At 31.1% G+C, this 18,039-nt stretch overlaps 1 protein-coding gene across 1 annotated transcript in view; it reads left to right on the top strand.

Moving 5' to 3' along the window:
- LOC148279783 (sodium-dependent serotonin transporter-like) overlaps positions 1–15,577 on the top strand; it is a 45,617-nt gene extending 30,040 nt beyond the window's left edge. The window contains exon 5 of the mRNA XM_088229414.1: positions 15,363–15,577. Within this exon, the coding sequence (XP_088085540.1) occupies positions 15,363–15,577 (215 nt within the window). The remainder of the gene's footprint in view (positions 1–15,362) is intronic.
- The last annotated feature ends 2,462 nt before the right edge of the window (positions 15,578–18,039 follow it).

The raw sequence follows: 18,039 nt of genomic DNA, 5'->3' as shown, positions 1-18,039 counted from the left end.
AGTCAACTAATGATTCAGTCTTCATCCTATCCAGTCCGAGACGGTTACTTCCTATACCGAAAACAACACAGACAGAGAAAAGGGAATCTAGGCAAAGGGGGAACACTTGTATTCTCACATCATCTCCGTATAAGAAGGAATTAGAAGATGCAAACAAGAAAACTGCTGTTAAGAAAAAATGTACGAATAAAAATAATAATATTACAGAGAGCAAAATTAAATTCAAGCAGTCATCAAAACGATTGAGACGTAATTTTTCTTCTAATAGCGATGAAGATAATACATAGTGCCTGTTTTGTGGAGGATCATACTTTGAGTCAAATAAAAGCTGGATAGCATTTTAAATATGCCAGAGCTGGGCACACTATATATGCGCTAGAGGAGACGAAGAAAACCAAGATGCCTTCCTTGTTTGTTCAAGTTGCGAACCGCAGTAGGTGGTACCCCATCTTTCCCCACTAGTGGGGCAAGATGGGATAAGTACGACTGTTTTTAATTGATTAATTTCATTCGTCAAAATAAATATTTTTTTGTAACGCGTTTGTTAGATTAGGGATTAAAGTTTATAACAACAAACATTTTTTTAACCATTTATAAAATAAAGGTGTTTTATTGACGCCTTACCTTAAAGGCACCATCATGCCCCCCCCCCTCCCCTAGTGTTTAAAACTGTCTGAACATTTTGTTAATTATCTCTGTTTATTAAGTCTTCTTTGTTTATTCTCACATGTAAAAATATTTATAAAAAAAGGAAATTCTTAAGTGTCCTCGGCACGGGTAACCCCATTGAGGTCACATTACTTTTATTATTAATGAAAGTTTATGGTGGGAAAAAATCTGAATAAATAAATAAATGCAAATAAACTTTTGCGTTTAATTTTTGTTTTTGAAAACTTGTACTACAAAACATCTCGTATTTTGCTTAATTTAACAAGACGTTACAGCACCGTCCCCATAGTAAATTTTGTAACACAGTCTTTTAAGACGAAATGCGGTCTAACTTTTCTTCACACTGAGATATTCCCGTATTTTCTCTATTGATTATAGCACTAGAACAATATTTTTTTACACACTGTAGATATTTACTATTGATATGTCTCTATCGTTTTGCTTTTTTGATAAATTGTTTCGTATCTTATTTGCTAGGACCATTCAAAAACCCTTGAATGTGCTCAGTTTTATCTGCCGTCTTCGGACGTATGGTTCACAAAAATAATAAAAAAAATTAGAAAAACGGAGAAGTTACCGACACATACAATTTCTTTTTCATACTTTTTCTAAAAAAGAAAACAGACTCGGTTCAATTTTGAGACGTGGAAAACGGGACAGCGAAACCTCGATTTTTACGATTTTGGTTAGGCATAATAAGTCCGACTCCGCTCAATATTGGGGAGGCACATGCGAGAGAGTGACAGAAAAACTTTGTTAAAATACCTATTTATCAAATTTCTCTAAAAACGCATACCCTCTTAAGAGTTAAGAAACTGGTGAGATTTTGAGGCAGAAAACGTTTTTCCATGTAATAATCAAATTGCTTGAAATCTAATTTGCCAATCTAATACAAAATTTTAGAATGTATCTTAATATCGTTACAATTTTCCACCCAAACTCTGCGCTTGCATAAAAATGGGCCTCCTGCTTCTTTACGACACGATATAAAAAGAATCCAATCAAGTTCTGACTCACGAATGCATTAATTTTGTGCGCCTGACACATATTTGTGGTGCTGAAATAATATTTTTTTTTCTGAATTCGCAAACCATCTGATTAAAAAGAAAAATATATTTTTAATAAAGACACTGGATTAAAATGGTTAAAAATAAAACATAAAAATTGGCATCTTGCAAATCTTAGAAATTGAATGCTAACACAAAAGTGCTAAAAAAAATAATATTTTCTTTAGTCCGCTCTTTTCTAGTTGCTGGAAACAAGTGCAAATGAGCGAATTTTAACCCCCTTCACCCCCACTCCATGCGTACACAAACACCACTTAAAGGCTTGATTTATTACCTTTATCTAGGGCCTTACTCATAAACTTAGTATAAAGTTATCCCTAGGCATAGTGGTATCCTTATTCTACTAACATGCTCTTTTATTAAAGTATAATTACTAAATTACATATTCTCTTTTATAATTTAAACAGTATCTACTAAATACTAAGGGCCATACTTATAGACCCGGTATAAAGTTACACCTAGGCATAATTGTAGAATAAGTATATAAATACCATCCTTATTCTACTACTATAATAAAAATGGTATTACTATCCGTGGTAGAATACGGATAGTAATACCATCAAAAGACAAAAGTCAACAGATGGAAGAGTTGAGGAAACGTGAATGTTCAAACATGGGCAGACTGGTGAATGTTACACAGTGTGTAAAGTGAGCACTTAAACCAGCCAATGACAGGTCATAAGCTCTGTAAATGCCAAGGCTTCCATATTCCCCTCTCAAAAATGTTTTCCCTCTCTGTTGCAATAAGTTTAAATAAAAAATACTTCATTAATTAAAACTGATTTTTTAGCCAGAACATTCTAATATTTCCTTCCTTTTCATATATTTTATAGCTTGAATAGTCCAGATTATAAACTAGCAAAAGTCACTTGACCAAATTTTAGCCACTTTGATATTTTATTATGAATCAGAAGAAAAAATTTACCAAAGAAATTGATAAAAAATACATAAATGAATAATGTTGTACACGTAAAACCTCCAAAACAAATAAACCTGATTTTTCCTTGGTCTCTAATTTTTCAAATTGCGATTTCTCATTATTATGTTTTTTGGGTTAGTGATTTTCGCCTGAACGGCGACAAAATTGTATTATTTTACCAAAATTAAAATTGTATACTTAGAATTAATGAGTAATTGAGACATTTTTTTTTACAAATTTCTTGTTCTCTTTTCTGATCTGCTCAATACGGGGTTTAGAATCTAAGATGCAGAGGCACAAATTAGATTGTTTAGTTGTGTTTTCGAATCGGAAACGTCGCGTCGGATCAATTTGTAATCGAATCATACTGCGCCGAGTCACCAAATAGAGCAGGCAAACTCTAGAGCGAGGGTTCTCCACCAAGCCTGGATTAGCTGGAAAGCGAGACTTGTGCGTCGATACTCGAAGAGTAAATTTATTGGATTGTGTTTTTTAGAAAATGGCTGAAAGCGACTGGAAATCTGAAATTCAATTAGTATAGACTGGAAAGTTATAAAAAACCATATCAGTTGCGTAACATAAAGGCAAGTTTGAAATAAAATCGTTTTTGCGTTTTCCTCGAAATGGGTAAATGAGTTGTTTTATCGTGCTTTTTTCGTGCAACCCGTTTCGTCCATTTTGACGAAAACATCTACTTCAAACCCTTTTTATGCAATAAAGTGCGGTTTTCTACAAGGTTTAAATGCTATATTTATTTGAAGTTGGTTTTACACTTCCTGAACTCACGTCTGAAGCGTAAGACTGATTATTTTGCCTTTATTTGTATTTTAAGTGAATGAAATATCCCATAAACCATTCGATAAGGGAATGATGATGATGATCTTACTTGTTGTTTTCTGTACAACTTATATTATTTTACTTCGCCGCTATTATTTTAATCATAACATAAAGTAAATAAAAAATAATTCTATAATTACTACATAGAAATTGTGAAATAGTTCTGCATTAGATGATTCAGAATAAAATTTAATATAAAAATGGTTTGGTATAAAAAGCTCTTTTAAATGTTTTTTTTGTTTTACTCACCTCGCTACTTAGGTGTTCTGGCAATAAAAACAAAAATTATGTCTAAAAATTTTAGGTGCTTATTTATGGAGTTTGCGATAACTATGTCTGTTAACATTTATTGAAGTTTCGACATTTTTTACAATATTTTCACAAACTTTCTCCTTTTAAAGTAAACACTTAAATGCTAGTAAAAATATGATTTTATGTATACTCATAAATTGAGTAAAATATAATTTAAGTGTGCAAAATAAATGTGATTGCTGTCTATTGAAAAATAGGTGTCATCATCATTTTGGTGTTTTGCTAATATCATACATAGATGTACATAGTACCAGGAAAAATATACGTTATTTGTTTTCTTTATTATTTCAATTACCGAAACCGGTTGTATTGAAAAAATTATGTTTAAGTTAAAATAATTGTTTTGGTAAAAAAGTGAAAAATGGGTTAAAACCACGACGTTAATCACGTCGGGTTCGCCAATGTAGGAACAAGGTTGCTAAGAGCTGGTGGAGCTCTTACCCCAGTTAAATATTGATAGAAGACACGAGGTTGGTATTGAATGCGTATTGATTACGTGGCGAATAAATAATTAATTGAATTATGTTGCGTGAGTGTTACGTCGACGAGGAGTTGAACTGGCTTCACTTAGACTATATGCAAGAACTGATTTGCTGCACGACTGGGTTTACTTTCTTGGGCTGACTGATTAGGCTGACTGGGCGTTATCACGCCCTGTGTTTCTTCGTGGGCCACGTTCCTTCGCACTTCATGTCTCCATGGTAGGAGTGCTGTTAATTTACCGCAGTGCGTTGCTCTCGTGTCTTGCAGAATATAATGTATTGAATCCAACATGAAATGATGGCTTGCTTCATCGGTCGTCACCCTATATTTCAGGTGAAACGATTAAGCACGTGGGTGTGTCATCGATCATGGACTGTGAACCCCATACTTTAACAAACTTTTTTCATATAAATCAGAAACGAAATTTAAACAAAATAGAAACCTAGAGTTAAACATTTTTTTATTTTGCTGAAAAAACGACTCAACACGGGTGATGTGTCAAAGTGGCACATTATATGATTTGTTTCAACGTATAGTTTACACAGTTAGTTAGTTAACTTTAACTTCATATTACATAAATACTAAGTTTAAACCGTAACCTGCAGTAGGAAATTGCCTACACTCAATTATAATATCTGAATATCGCTGATTGTATACTCGTTAATCACCTTAACTTCCTTTTCAAAGACGTATCTTATTGCTGACGTAAATTGGCGGAGGCGTCATGGGGTTAATTCGTTTACCAGTATAACTCTAGTCTTACACTCGCAGACTAAAGCGTATTTTACTAAGAATTGTAAATTAAATAAAGCCATAGAGTATTATACTTTTATTTATTTACATTTTTAACATTGTACACGGAATTTAAAAAAAAAAATGGAATATCGTGATAATTTATTTGATTTTACATATTTAAACGCCCACAGCGAGCTTTTAGGTTTAAAGAGAATATAACTTAAGTATGTACTTACGTATATTTTAGTAAACTGAGAAGTTATATTATATACAAAATAATTATATGCAGCGTATCTCGACCACCTGTTACTTATTTGTTTATTTTGTTATGTAAACAAATAGTATGTCCATAAATATTGATTATTTATTTTTATTTATTTATTTATGATTTATTAAGTTAGTTCATAACATCTTAAGAACTAATGTAAACTTTTAATAACATTACATTTTTTTTTATCAAAACTTCTCAATAACATATTTTTTCAAATTAATTAAAAATATTTTTATCTTTTCTATCTCCTTTATTCCTTCAGGTAACTCATTGTACAGCTTCAATCCCTTGTACATTGAGTTTTGAGATTCTGTTTTTCTCCTCATTGGTAATCTTATATTTTTTTATCCCTTGTTTCATATGTATGACATTGTTGGTTAGATTTTATTATTGTTTTTATTATATTAGTGTAGGACACTCATGCACACCCCAAAACATCTATACACTTAGACAATAATTGAACTAAAGTTAAATACAGCAAACGTAAAAAATAAGAAATAAAAAATATGCCTAAAATAATAAAATTAATTAAATATCTGCTTCTCTCAATTTTCTATGATTTTTTGGTTAAATTTACATAGGTACTCGTACATTGTCATAAAAAATATCAGCTTCGGTTAATCTATTGTTATATTGCTCGCATATTCTAGGTATTTTAGATTGTTTTAAATAGTTTGTTGTAGAGTTGTCTGTGTAAAACAGAATATTTTGTCTTGTCGGTCTAGGTGACACACGGAAAGGTTAGATGATCAGTCTTGCGCTCATGGTGTCAGTCCAAGGACAATAAAATATTTCAGTGTAATATCACATTTATAAACAAATATTTTATGCCTGCCTTCCCAGGAATTGAACCCAAAACCTCAAGCATGGAAAACAAATGCACCAACTACTACACTACGGGGCAAACTTTTCTATGCTAGTTTTTTTTTATAAGAAATTTGCAGCAATTGAGTCGAAAACGCTCGTCCAAAATTTAGATTGTATTACACACACAGAACTGTATTCTTATTCCACCCGGACACAGACCAAATACAAAATACATAAAAACAAAAGGAAAAAAGTACATAAAACTCATAAAAATAAAATAATTATAGAACTTGAAACAACAGCAAACAATATCAATTGAGGTAAATTCGTTGTCATGTTTATGTATACTCTGAATAGGCGAGTGAATATAATAATGATGAAGTTAGTGCTACGGGAAACTGAACCATTAAATTGAACGGTGAAGTTTCTTACAAATGCATGAAAAAATAATAAAAATGATTTTAATAAAAACGAACAACTTTGAACAACGTCATTAGTTCTTCCGAACCAACCAATGAAAAATTGTTCTGATAGATTTTGGTTTACGGAAAACCAACTCGCCAATCAGCAGAACTCAAAAAAGAGAACTTGTGACGTCACAGGCGGAGTAATTTCAAAATCACTAAACATTGAAAAATCATAGCTCGGATAATACGATAGGTACATAATTTTTTTATTTATTTGGTCTTAGTTTGACAGTTTATTTAATATCAAGGAGGATTGATTTTATAATATTATGGGTGACGAATTATAACCAAGACTGATAACTTTTCAAAAAAGTCTCTGAAAATATTTAAAAAAAAACTTATTGTCTAATTTAATATCACACGTTATTAATTTTGTATTATTAATATTTAAAGCACTAATTTCGTGGTTTTATTGAGACATAAATCCCAACTCCATGGAACCAAAGTCCTGTGTTGGGTTTGTTTGTTTGTTCATCACATCTCCGAAACGGCGAGTCGTAGCGGTCTGAAATTTGGACACGTCATTTTAGATGCAATTTTAAGGTTAACGTTGCTATTTTTGAGTAAAATTTGAATCAACCTCTACTCGATAAAGACTCAAACTTTATATGGATACCTAGTGCGGTCCCGACTTACTGCCCGTAATCAACTGTCATTATCAACAATAAACATACTTTAATTCACACATTTATCCCCTAAATTGAAAAAAAATAGTATCTGAAGTAAATATGTTGATATAAGGAAAGTTTTCAATTAACATAATACACGTGTCGGGACAATGAATGCCAAAAATCAATGTAAATCACTGGAAAATATTCGAAATCAATTACCCATGAAAACTGACTCCTTTAACACCTTTAACGCTCCTACTGTTGTAACCAAACATACTGCAATTCACCATTGTCGATCTTTATTTATCATAACGTAAATATCCAAGTTATTTACAAACAAAGCCAAGCACAGCGACAAAAGCACCCGATAGAAACGTTACGCGTATGTTGTCAAACAAAACAAAACGGCCGCCAATTTGTTGCTAACCAACATCGCTTGCGTTCTATGAAACAAAATGATAGGGATTCTCTATGGGTTGACGCATGATTACTCTAAGGAATAACGTTTTTTTTATTTCTGTGCCTCAGAGGTAGACGGATGCAAATCCAAACATCAAATGTTTAACCTAAGCCTAAATTATGTACTTTCTCGAAGTGATTTATAATAATTTGTAGCATTAATTTGTATTTTCAGTATCTTGATACATTGGTTCTTTCATTATAAAACTTACATTTCTTCAAAATCAAAGGACATGATCATAAACTGAATACGAAAATCGAAATGTCATTTCATCAAATTCTAGATTTGCATCCGTCTGCTTCTGAGGTACAGATTTTTTGAATTTCAAGTAAAAGAAAACGATTTCCTAAGACGGGCATTACTGTTAATCTTTTTTTAAACTGCGTTAATGAATAAATTAAACTGACTAAAAGGCGACTTTAATAAAAAAATATTATAGTTATAACAATATTTTGAGTTTGTTCAAACTTTTGTAGAAAAAAAAACTGGAATCATGGAATGAAAATATGAATGTTCACACATAGGCAAAATGGTGAATGTTACACAGTGTTTAAAGTGTCCACTTAAACCAACCAATGACAGGTCATGAGCCCTGTAGATGCCTAGACTTCTATATTACCTTCTCTGAAGCTCCCCAGGGAGTTGGATCCTGTCCTTGTGTACAAAAATTTGGACAAACTTAAAATATTGTTGATAAATCCACCTGATCTATGAAAAAATATAGAAATTGAAAAAATAACATTTTCAGGCGTTGCCTAGTATGTAGGTGAAATAATTCAATAAGATGAATCTCACCTTTAATATCACCGGAAATATGGAAGTAAATACCTTTGCTTCCATATTTCCTTCTCAGTGTTCTCCATCCCTATTGTAATTTATTGATCTTTTAGTTGTTAATAAACTTGAAATATTAAATATGAAGAAATATCACCTTTTTCTTTCTTAATCTCTCCGCCTTTCTCCTTTATTCCCCTTTCCCGTTGAGTAAGTGTATTGATTTAAGGTTATTTAAATACGAATGCAGTTATTTATATTTTTGAACATCTTAAGCTTTTTACTTTATTTTCTATTGAATATGTTTTGTAACTCGAAATATTTATTAAACTTTTTTTTTTTGGTTGGTAAGAAGAAATTGCCATTTTGCAATCAGCCTAATATTATGTGTACAATATTATGTATAAAAAGTTTAATAAATAAATAAAAATCCGTAAGTTAAATTATAGTTAACTGTTATCGATAGTTAAATAAACATTTTTCTGATGATAAAGATCTCGATGTTAATATTATTTTTGCTGAATCACGCAAATAACAAAAAAGCAACAGGAGGAAAATTCGAGAACCAAGATGGCGAGTGAGACAATTATTATCGGGTCGGGGAAAATGGAAAGTTCTGGAAGGAAGACAACGGAACGTGGTTTATTGGCATCATCATATCTTTCTTACTAGCGAAACTCTAGAAATGATCACCTCTGCGATTCGATTCGAAACAAAAGAGTTGGACGGCACGAATTCTTTTACAAATATTTTGTTATTCCGTTGTCATTTGCCGCAAAGAACAGAATGATAATGAAGACAAGTCAAGATGTATAAATTCTATTATTTTGTGAATTTTGTGAGAACTTTGTACACCATTATTTAAGAAGAAAATAATTTAAAAAAATAATGTTAGGTTAGGTTAGGTAAACGTACCCGTCTTTTTGTCAGGATACTCACTACACCAACATGCAAATACTAATTCCCTACCACCATCAAACATTAAACCGGCTTTCTACATAATATAGGAACATTGTTAAAAAATCACAAAGACAAAGTCCATAAATATAATAAATCTGGAATATACCAACTAAATTGTAATGATTGCGATTCAATCTACATTGGAAAAACTAAAAGAAACTTTAATATTAGAGTAAAAGAACACTTAAGATGCTTAAATAATAATAATTTTTCTGAATTCGCAAATCACAACTTTAATAAAGACACTGGATTAAAAGTACTTCATGTTCAAAATAAAATATTAAAATTAGACTACTTGGAAATCTTAGAAATTAAAAAAGCGATTCATAATAAGAAAATAATAATTAATAACCAAATAAACAATATTTCTTTTAGTCGTCTCCTGTCTAGCTTCAAAAATATTGATATCAAATTACCACCCGTGTAAGGAAAAAACGTCTTGATCCACGTGTAGTATTTAGTAAACACGATCAAAATAAAATAGGAATCAATTCATTAGTTACATAAACCTTGACGAAGAAGTTTGTTTGCTTTGAAACCGATCAGTGGAAAAAAAAGAAAAAAAAAATTGGGATTAAAAACAAAGTTGTTATATTTATTTTATTTGACTAAAATATACTTTCACCGTCGTAAACATAGTATTTTTGGTAAGTGGTTAAATACTAATATTGACCACAAAGTTAGCATCAATAATATTTCGAAATGATCTAAGCAAATCAGCTCGTATTGGTGAATATTTTCGAATATTTGTCATACTGCACTGTACAGATAGTTTAAAAGGCTTTGATTTCCTAGGAAAGTGCCGTTATTTTATATTACAACAGAATGGATAACATTTTAGAGAAGGGAACCTCTTTAACTTCACAAAAATCAACAGATGGAAGAATTTAAGAAATATGTATGTCCAAACATAGGGGAAATGGGGAATGTTACACAGTGCGTAAAGTGGCCACTTAAACCAGCCAACGACAGGTCATACGCTCTGTTAATGCCTAGACTTTCGTATTCCCTTTTCTAAAATGTTCTCCATTTCTGTTGAAATTTGTTAATATTTTACTTCGGTATAATATTTTTTTTTTTACTAAAGTTTTCATAATTTTCCTATTTTATTAGTATAAATACTATACGACTATGTACGTCAATATTTTCTTAGAGCTTTCATTTCGTTTTCATAAGTGAAAAAGGACTCCTTATTTTTAATGTTCTTCAGGACTATTTATAGTGGTGTGATTCATAGCCCAAATTTTATAACACGTGACTTTTATAGATCTATCAATTCTAATACAAATATGAAACCCCTTTCTCATAAATACCGAGCATATTAATTTATTTTTATAATATCTTTTGATTTTTATCAAAGAAGTCATTTTAAAATATATAAATTACAATATGTTAATGACACGTGTAATGTTATTATTAGAGTACTCGAAAGATATGTATTTCTGTGTAATGAGAGTATTTTTTTTTTCTTTTTTAAATGAATAACCCGCTTGAGCTTTAATTCTCTCTGTTGAGAAGGTGAGGATATGAAAGGAAGTTATGAAAAATACACTACAACACCCCCACCAATTAGGGAATAAATCTTTCTTAAATTTTTTTCTTGTGACTGGAAGGAATCGAACCCGTGACGCCAGTTTAACAGTTGGCTATTTTACCAACTGTGCCACACCTTGTAAAATTAATATTTTTCTCATGTCTGTTCGAAATAAGATAACTTCAAATTACTAAATAACAATAACAGCGTATGTCACTCTTCAAGCACAAGAGCTAGTTCCATTTTTAAAAGTTACAGTTAAAACATTAACTACATTTATAAAAGTAAGTAGTAATAGAAAAAAAATACATGTATCATTTCATGTAACTATATATATATTTTTTAAATATATTAAAAAATCAACGCCTATGAATTTACAATACTTATTCTGATATAGGTACTGCGAGTATTTAAATAAAATAAAAATCATTAATTCGTTTAATATACAGGTTCTTAAATACATAACTTATATAGTTTCTTCTAACACAAGTGTTTCTCCTACAGCCGTTTTTCACTTCACAGTTTTTTTCTATTTTATTATCAAATTTAAAGAAAAATGTGTATGTACATACTTGCTTAGTACTTTTTACAAAAACTTTAGACGAATAAATCTAAAAACTAGAGATTTTCAGATTAACAAGCTGCGTACATAACGATGATGGACGCTGTAATGCAATCCGAAATGTCGGAAAATGTGCAAACCTAAAAAATAACCAAAAAAAACCACTCTGGCTTCTGAACGGCCGTGAAAATTGAAGAAATTTAAACAAATTAATATATTCAAAATATAACTAAAAATAAAATAAAAAATTCCACTGATTATTTATTTTATTACCGATTGGTTTCTGAGTTACCACGTGCTCCTTTATCAAGGTATAATTTACAAAATGTATAGTAACTGAATAATGATTTAATATTATAAAAAAGGACTGCATTCGTTTGAAAATTCATTCGATTCTTACTGCAATAAAATGAAAATAAGCTACATTTATTTATTTATTTATTTACACACATAAGTTTATTGTACATTATTTGAGACATAAGTCCTAACTACATAGGACTAAAAGTCGTGTGTTGAGATGGGACTAGCAATTAGTTGACACAGACACATGAGAATATCACCACAAATATAGGATCAGAAACATATATATATTTTTTTTAATATACATACATATATATGGCACATCAATATGGTAAACAGTTAACTCAAACATTCGGAAAATCATCAAGGAGTTTCCTACTCAAATCCCGCCCACTAAGGAAAATCCAGTCCTGAACTTCTTGCTTGAAAATAGTTTTAACATTAATCAAATAAAGATTGAAACGCTGTAAAAATCACTGACCTTTTGTATTTTACTTACCTAAAATTAAATAATACCTACCGTTTACTTAGTTTTTTTGCATAACACTGTCCTAAAAAAAATTTGCAAATACTTAATTATATACCTACCTATAATAATGCATAAAGCATAATGAAATTCGATACTTTAAAAAATATTTTTTATTTATTAAGCCTAAATATTTACTTTAGTTATGAAACACTTGAATTCTGATTTTGCAACCTGTCATGTAAAAACCTTATGGGTAACAACAAAAAAAATTAAGTTAAAAAAAATATTCATTGATAAAGGAGCGCCTCGGTAGTAAAATAAATAATAAATGGAAAAATTTTCTTTTAATGTAAATTGTATAATGAATAACCACTAAGAACTTTACTATAAATTTTGTAATGAAAATAAGTTCTTCCAAATATTAAGATGTTAAAGTTCATTTAAATTAATGAATGAATTAAAAGTTTTTTCTAAGTCATTTAAATAAATCATAAAACCGAAATGACCACTGTATTATCTGTGGACTTGATCTTATTTATAACGTACGCTTATTTCACGGTAAAAGTTCATTTGCAGCGTATCTATTAGTATTTTACTCATTAGATGGAGATTATAATATTTTTATCGCAATTATAACGGACGCAAAATGGTTAGTAATTAGTAGTAGGTACCTGCATTAGGAACAATCCGGACATTAAATGTATTACAAATGGATTTTAATGGCGTACGTTGCATTTTTTAAATGTCATTAATGAACCGTTAATGCACAAGTAATATCAGATTAATTATTAAATGTAAAGGAAGAGAGGCTAAGATGAAAATACTTAAGATAAAGTGGTGTGGCATTTTATATTCTCTGCCTACCCCTACGGAGAATCAACGTTAAAGCTCATACGCATTTATGTAATTGTGTTCAATTTACTCTATTTTTACTCGAAAAAACAGCACAAATAGTACAAATAAACAAGTATAAAACTAGTACATAATATATCCAGTTAATGTTTTTCACGAGCATAAATATAATAAAAATCAAGATAAAACATAATTCAGTCGGATAAATCTCACCCATATCAATAAAGGTTTTGGCTCATCAACTTCACAAAGACCATTAGATGGAAGAATTGAAGGAATATAGGACGTAGGCAAAATGGTGAATGTTACACAGAGTGTAAAGTAGCCACTTAAATCAGCTACTGACAGGTTATGGACTTCCATATTCCCTTCTCTAAAATGTTCTTCATCTTATTTGTAATATATTAGTATAATTAGTTACACGCTTAGAAAAAAAATTAAAAGATCTTCATCATTCCCCTTTCCACGCGCAATGGTATATAGGGCGCTGCAGTTTAAAACCAAATGAAGCGTATTTTGATCATCTGGAGGTAAGGTGATTAGTCATAATATGCTTCAGATGCCAGAAAAAAAAAATATTGCAGCTTTAATAACCTCCAAAATTAAAACTTACGTCCACCCTGGGAAGAATTTAACCTAGGACCTTAAAATTTTAATCGGGTTGTGGTCCTGTGGCTAGTATTGCGGACTCACGGATCAGAGGTCCGAGGTTCAAACCCTGCTTTACCCCAACTTGATTCCCATTTTCTAATTTCCATTATGATTTAAATGTCAACACTGAGCATTGGCCAATTCCTTTTAAAATGAATAATGCTAAAAACGGCCACTTCGAACGCCACATGTCCTATCTGATACATAATATGTCAACGGTATCATTTCAAAGAAAATAATCCTTCGGAGTTAATATTCGAAATATTAGTTTCCAAATTGAGAATCTTCAAATAATATTTGTAATCTGCAAGCTTGTTTTAGTACTAAAAAACCTGACTGGGTTAAAGATGTAAAATATAGTGTACTTTTTTGTATGGAAGAATAGGCTGAGGTAATCGGCAAGTTTAATCGTTCAGTGAGAACGGGGTGGGTGATAGGCGCACAGCAATTTTTTTTGTAGGAAGATATAAACAGTGGTGGTGATTTGTAATAAATAACATTTATTTTATTTGTTTTCCCATAAACATAGTTACTATAAAACATGATTAACGAAAGTCAAATATAATGGAAAGCTGTGCATAATAGCTTATTTGGGCGATTCGCCCCTGGTGTCTTACTTATGCACCACTGGTGGACATGTTATCGTTGAAGGAAATTAGATTAGTTAGATAAGTTATCGTAGGCAGAAATTCGATAAGTTGGATATGTGATATGGTAATTATATTTATTTATTCATGCATTTCATAATATATATATACTATATACAGTTTTTTGTTCACTTTGCCTAGCTGTGTGAAACAGTACTCATGATTTTCTTGTTGTTTTACTGTAAAATGTTTTATTATTTAAACTTTCTACTGAATATGCTGTATAATTTTTAGGTAAATTTTTTTAATATAAATCTTGTATAATTTTTAGTTTAATTTATTTTTATAAATCTTGGGTATAATGAAATTCTTGTTTAAAAAAATATATATATATATAAAGCCGAATATGTTAATATTATAAATGTTTGTAAAAGGCAGATTTGCCGTTTATGTTTATAAAATAAATAAAAAATAAAATGTCATCTTCGGCGGAAATTGGATAGTAAGATATATTATCGCTGGCGGAAATTTGGTATGTTGGATATGTTATCTTCGACGGAAATGAAATAGTTGCATGTGTTATCATCGGCAAAAATTGGATTAGTTTGATATGTTATCTTCCGCAAAAATTGGATTAGTTGCATATGTCATCTTCAGTGGAAATTGGATAATAAGATATGTTATCGTTGGCGGAAATTTAGTAAATTGGATAAGTTATCTTCGACGGACATGAAATAGTTGCATGTGTTATCATCGGAAAAAATTGGATTAGTTTGATATGTTATCTTCCGCGAAAATTGGATAAGTTGCATATGTCATCTTCAGCGGAAATTGGATAGTAAGATATGATATTGTTGGCTGAAATTTGGTAAATTGGATAAGTTATCTTCGACGGAAATGAAATAGTTGCATGTGTTATCATCGGCGAAAATTGAATTAGCTTGATATGTTATCATTGGCAGAAATTTGATTAGTTGGATATTTTATAGCTGACGGGAATCGCATTATTATATCTACCTAATTTGTGTCTTTCAGGTGTGGGCTACGCGATATGCCTGATCGACATCTACATGGGAATGTATTACAATACCATAATAGGCTGGGCGGTGTATTACCTGTTCGCGTCCCTGCAGAGCGAGTTACCTTGGACCAGCTGTGGAAACTCCTGGAACACCCCAGAATGCGCCCCCGTTACTCAGCAGCCGGCCAACCCTAACGCTACCAGCCCCGCCAAAGAGTTCTTTGAGTAAGTCGCTAACATAAAACAATCCGAACATAAAAAAATGTATAAAGCCTATAATAACAAAAAAGAAAAGGACATGGTTGAATTTTTTTATTAAACGATATTTTCATTTAGTTAATTTAACGTGAACGGCATTTATTACCTTTTACAACATTCATAAGGAGTGAAAACGATTAAAACATTATTATTTTAAAATGAAAAACACAAATTCTGGATTAAAACAGGAAATTACATATATATAAGAATAGTATCTTTAGTTAAACTCATGTCTGTTGTATGTACATTGTTATCTTAATAACTCCCTTGGGAGTTAAGTCCAGTCCTTGTCTACAAACATTAACACAAACTGAAAATACTGTTCATTAAACGAAATGATCCAAGAAGTATGTATATAAATAGAAAAATAGGCGTTGTCTAGTGGGTGAAATAATGCAGTCAGATGAATTTCACTCTTTTTGATAAAGGTTTCCGCTCTTAAAGAGCTGTTGAACAGCACAAAAATCAACAAATGGAAAAAATGGAAGAAATATGAATGCTCAAACACAGGCAGAATGGTATACACTACATGTGTGTAAAGCCTGTTTAATCTAGCCAACGGCAGGCCGTAAGCCCTATAAATGCCTGGAATTCCATACTAAAAAATATTTTTCATCTCTGTTAAATCTATGTAGTTTAATTCTTAATGCTCATAGGCAAAAATGAAATATTTAACATCGTTGAACACGTGAACAACATATAAAAATAAAATAGGTTCCAAATGCGATCCTTGGGGTACGCCACTTGGTGCTAAAAATTAACAAGTTATGCGGGAATTATTTAAACTACCGTTTTTCTATTATATAAATAGCTAGTAAACAATTTTAAAAGTTCACCTGTAATCCCTAGTCGATTTAGTATTTGTAATAATGATTTTGAATGTTATACCTTATCAAAAGCTTTGCCTACTGTAATCGGTGTGAACAACGTCTACAGTTTGTTTTAAGGATAAGGATACTTGAATCTACAAATTTGGAATAGTCAGTGACTGGTTTCACCGCTTTCGCGACATCTTCGAGACTGGCCATAATGAATTATGATGAATTTCCACAAATAATTTTCACTCACAAACTAGATTTTTTTAAATGGATATCCAATGAGATTTTTAACACGCTAATCAGCACATTATGGCAGGACACGCAACTGTTATGGTGAAAACAGGTTATTACAGATTTTTTTCCCCCTTTAAGAAACATGTTTTTTTTATTGTCCCCTTAAAACACCTATTCGCTCATTTTTTTTGTTAAGTACAACTGTACTGAATCGATTGACACGACGAATTATTTTATTAACTAATACATTTTCCTAACGATGCCGAAATCCACAGTTCACTGGCTCTACATAATATATACATTTTCTTTGCATCGTCATTTCAAGCATTAAATAATTTAGTTTAAAATTTTTCTCAACAGAGAGGGAAACATGTTTGAGAAGGGAATATGGAAGTCTAGGTATTTACAGGGCTTGTGACCTGTCATTAGCTCGTTTAAGTGGCCACTTTACACATTATTTATTTATTTGACGGACTTATGCAGTCCATTCTAATAATGGTAAATACAATTTCGTATAATAAATACAAACACTAATAAATACAATATAATTAAATAAAATTAAAGCTAGGACAAAAAAAAATAAAATTACTACCCCAAGACAAGAACCGGTCTATCTTAGTGAATTTTTTACATTTGTAAAGACGTACACCAAAAAAGTCCAGATCTTGTCTCGAGTTTACAATATGACACAACTGGGACATTGGTGCATGCAAGCCATAGTTTGTGCTGTGTTGATCAAGGAACAGCACATTATTATTTAGCAACCGGCGGATCGAAACGTTGAATGCCACTTGTTCCAGTAACGATGGTACATCAATTAAGCCATTTAGCAAATTAAATATAAATATGGAGTCAATGTTATTTCTACGTTTTTGTAGAAATTATATGTATGTTCACGGTTAAAACACTGTATTGCTCACTTGTTTGTCCTCTTTCAGAATATGCATCCGTGATCTGGTCTCCCTTCTATGTAGGCCGGATAAATCGTATCAAATCGGTGCAACATCGTTTGCTAAGAAAAGTAGCATGGATGATTGGCCTCGAGAGGGGAGACTACACTTACGGAGAAATGGAGTCAATGTTAAAAATCTCAATCTTTTCAAAAATTACATTGTGTAACATTTACTATTCTGCCTAGGTTCAAACATCAACATTTCCTCAACTCTTCCATCTGTTCACTTTGTGAAGTAAAAGAGCTGAAACCTTTATCATTTTTTAATTTTTTTTTATTTATTAGGGAAATCAACAGTAATACATGTAACAAAAATACAACAAATAAAATATACAGAGAATAAAACCAATGACAGATATCCACAGAAATACATTAAATACACATACAATACATACTAGTGTGTTTGTGTGAGTGTAAGTGAGTGAGAGA

The sequence above is a fragment of the Micrasema longulum genome, unplaced genomic scaffold (assembly GCF_059751315.1).
Source record: "Micrasema longulum isolate JH-2025_06_02 unplaced genomic scaffold, ASM5975131v1 h1tg000667l, whole genome shotgun sequence".
Classification (NCBI taxonomy): Eukaryota; Metazoa; Arthropoda; class Insecta; order Trichoptera; family Brachycentridae; genus Micrasema; species Micrasema longulum.
The sequence above is the reverse complement of the archived record's forward strand: the minus strand, read 5'-3'. Positions and strand labels throughout refer to the sequence as shown.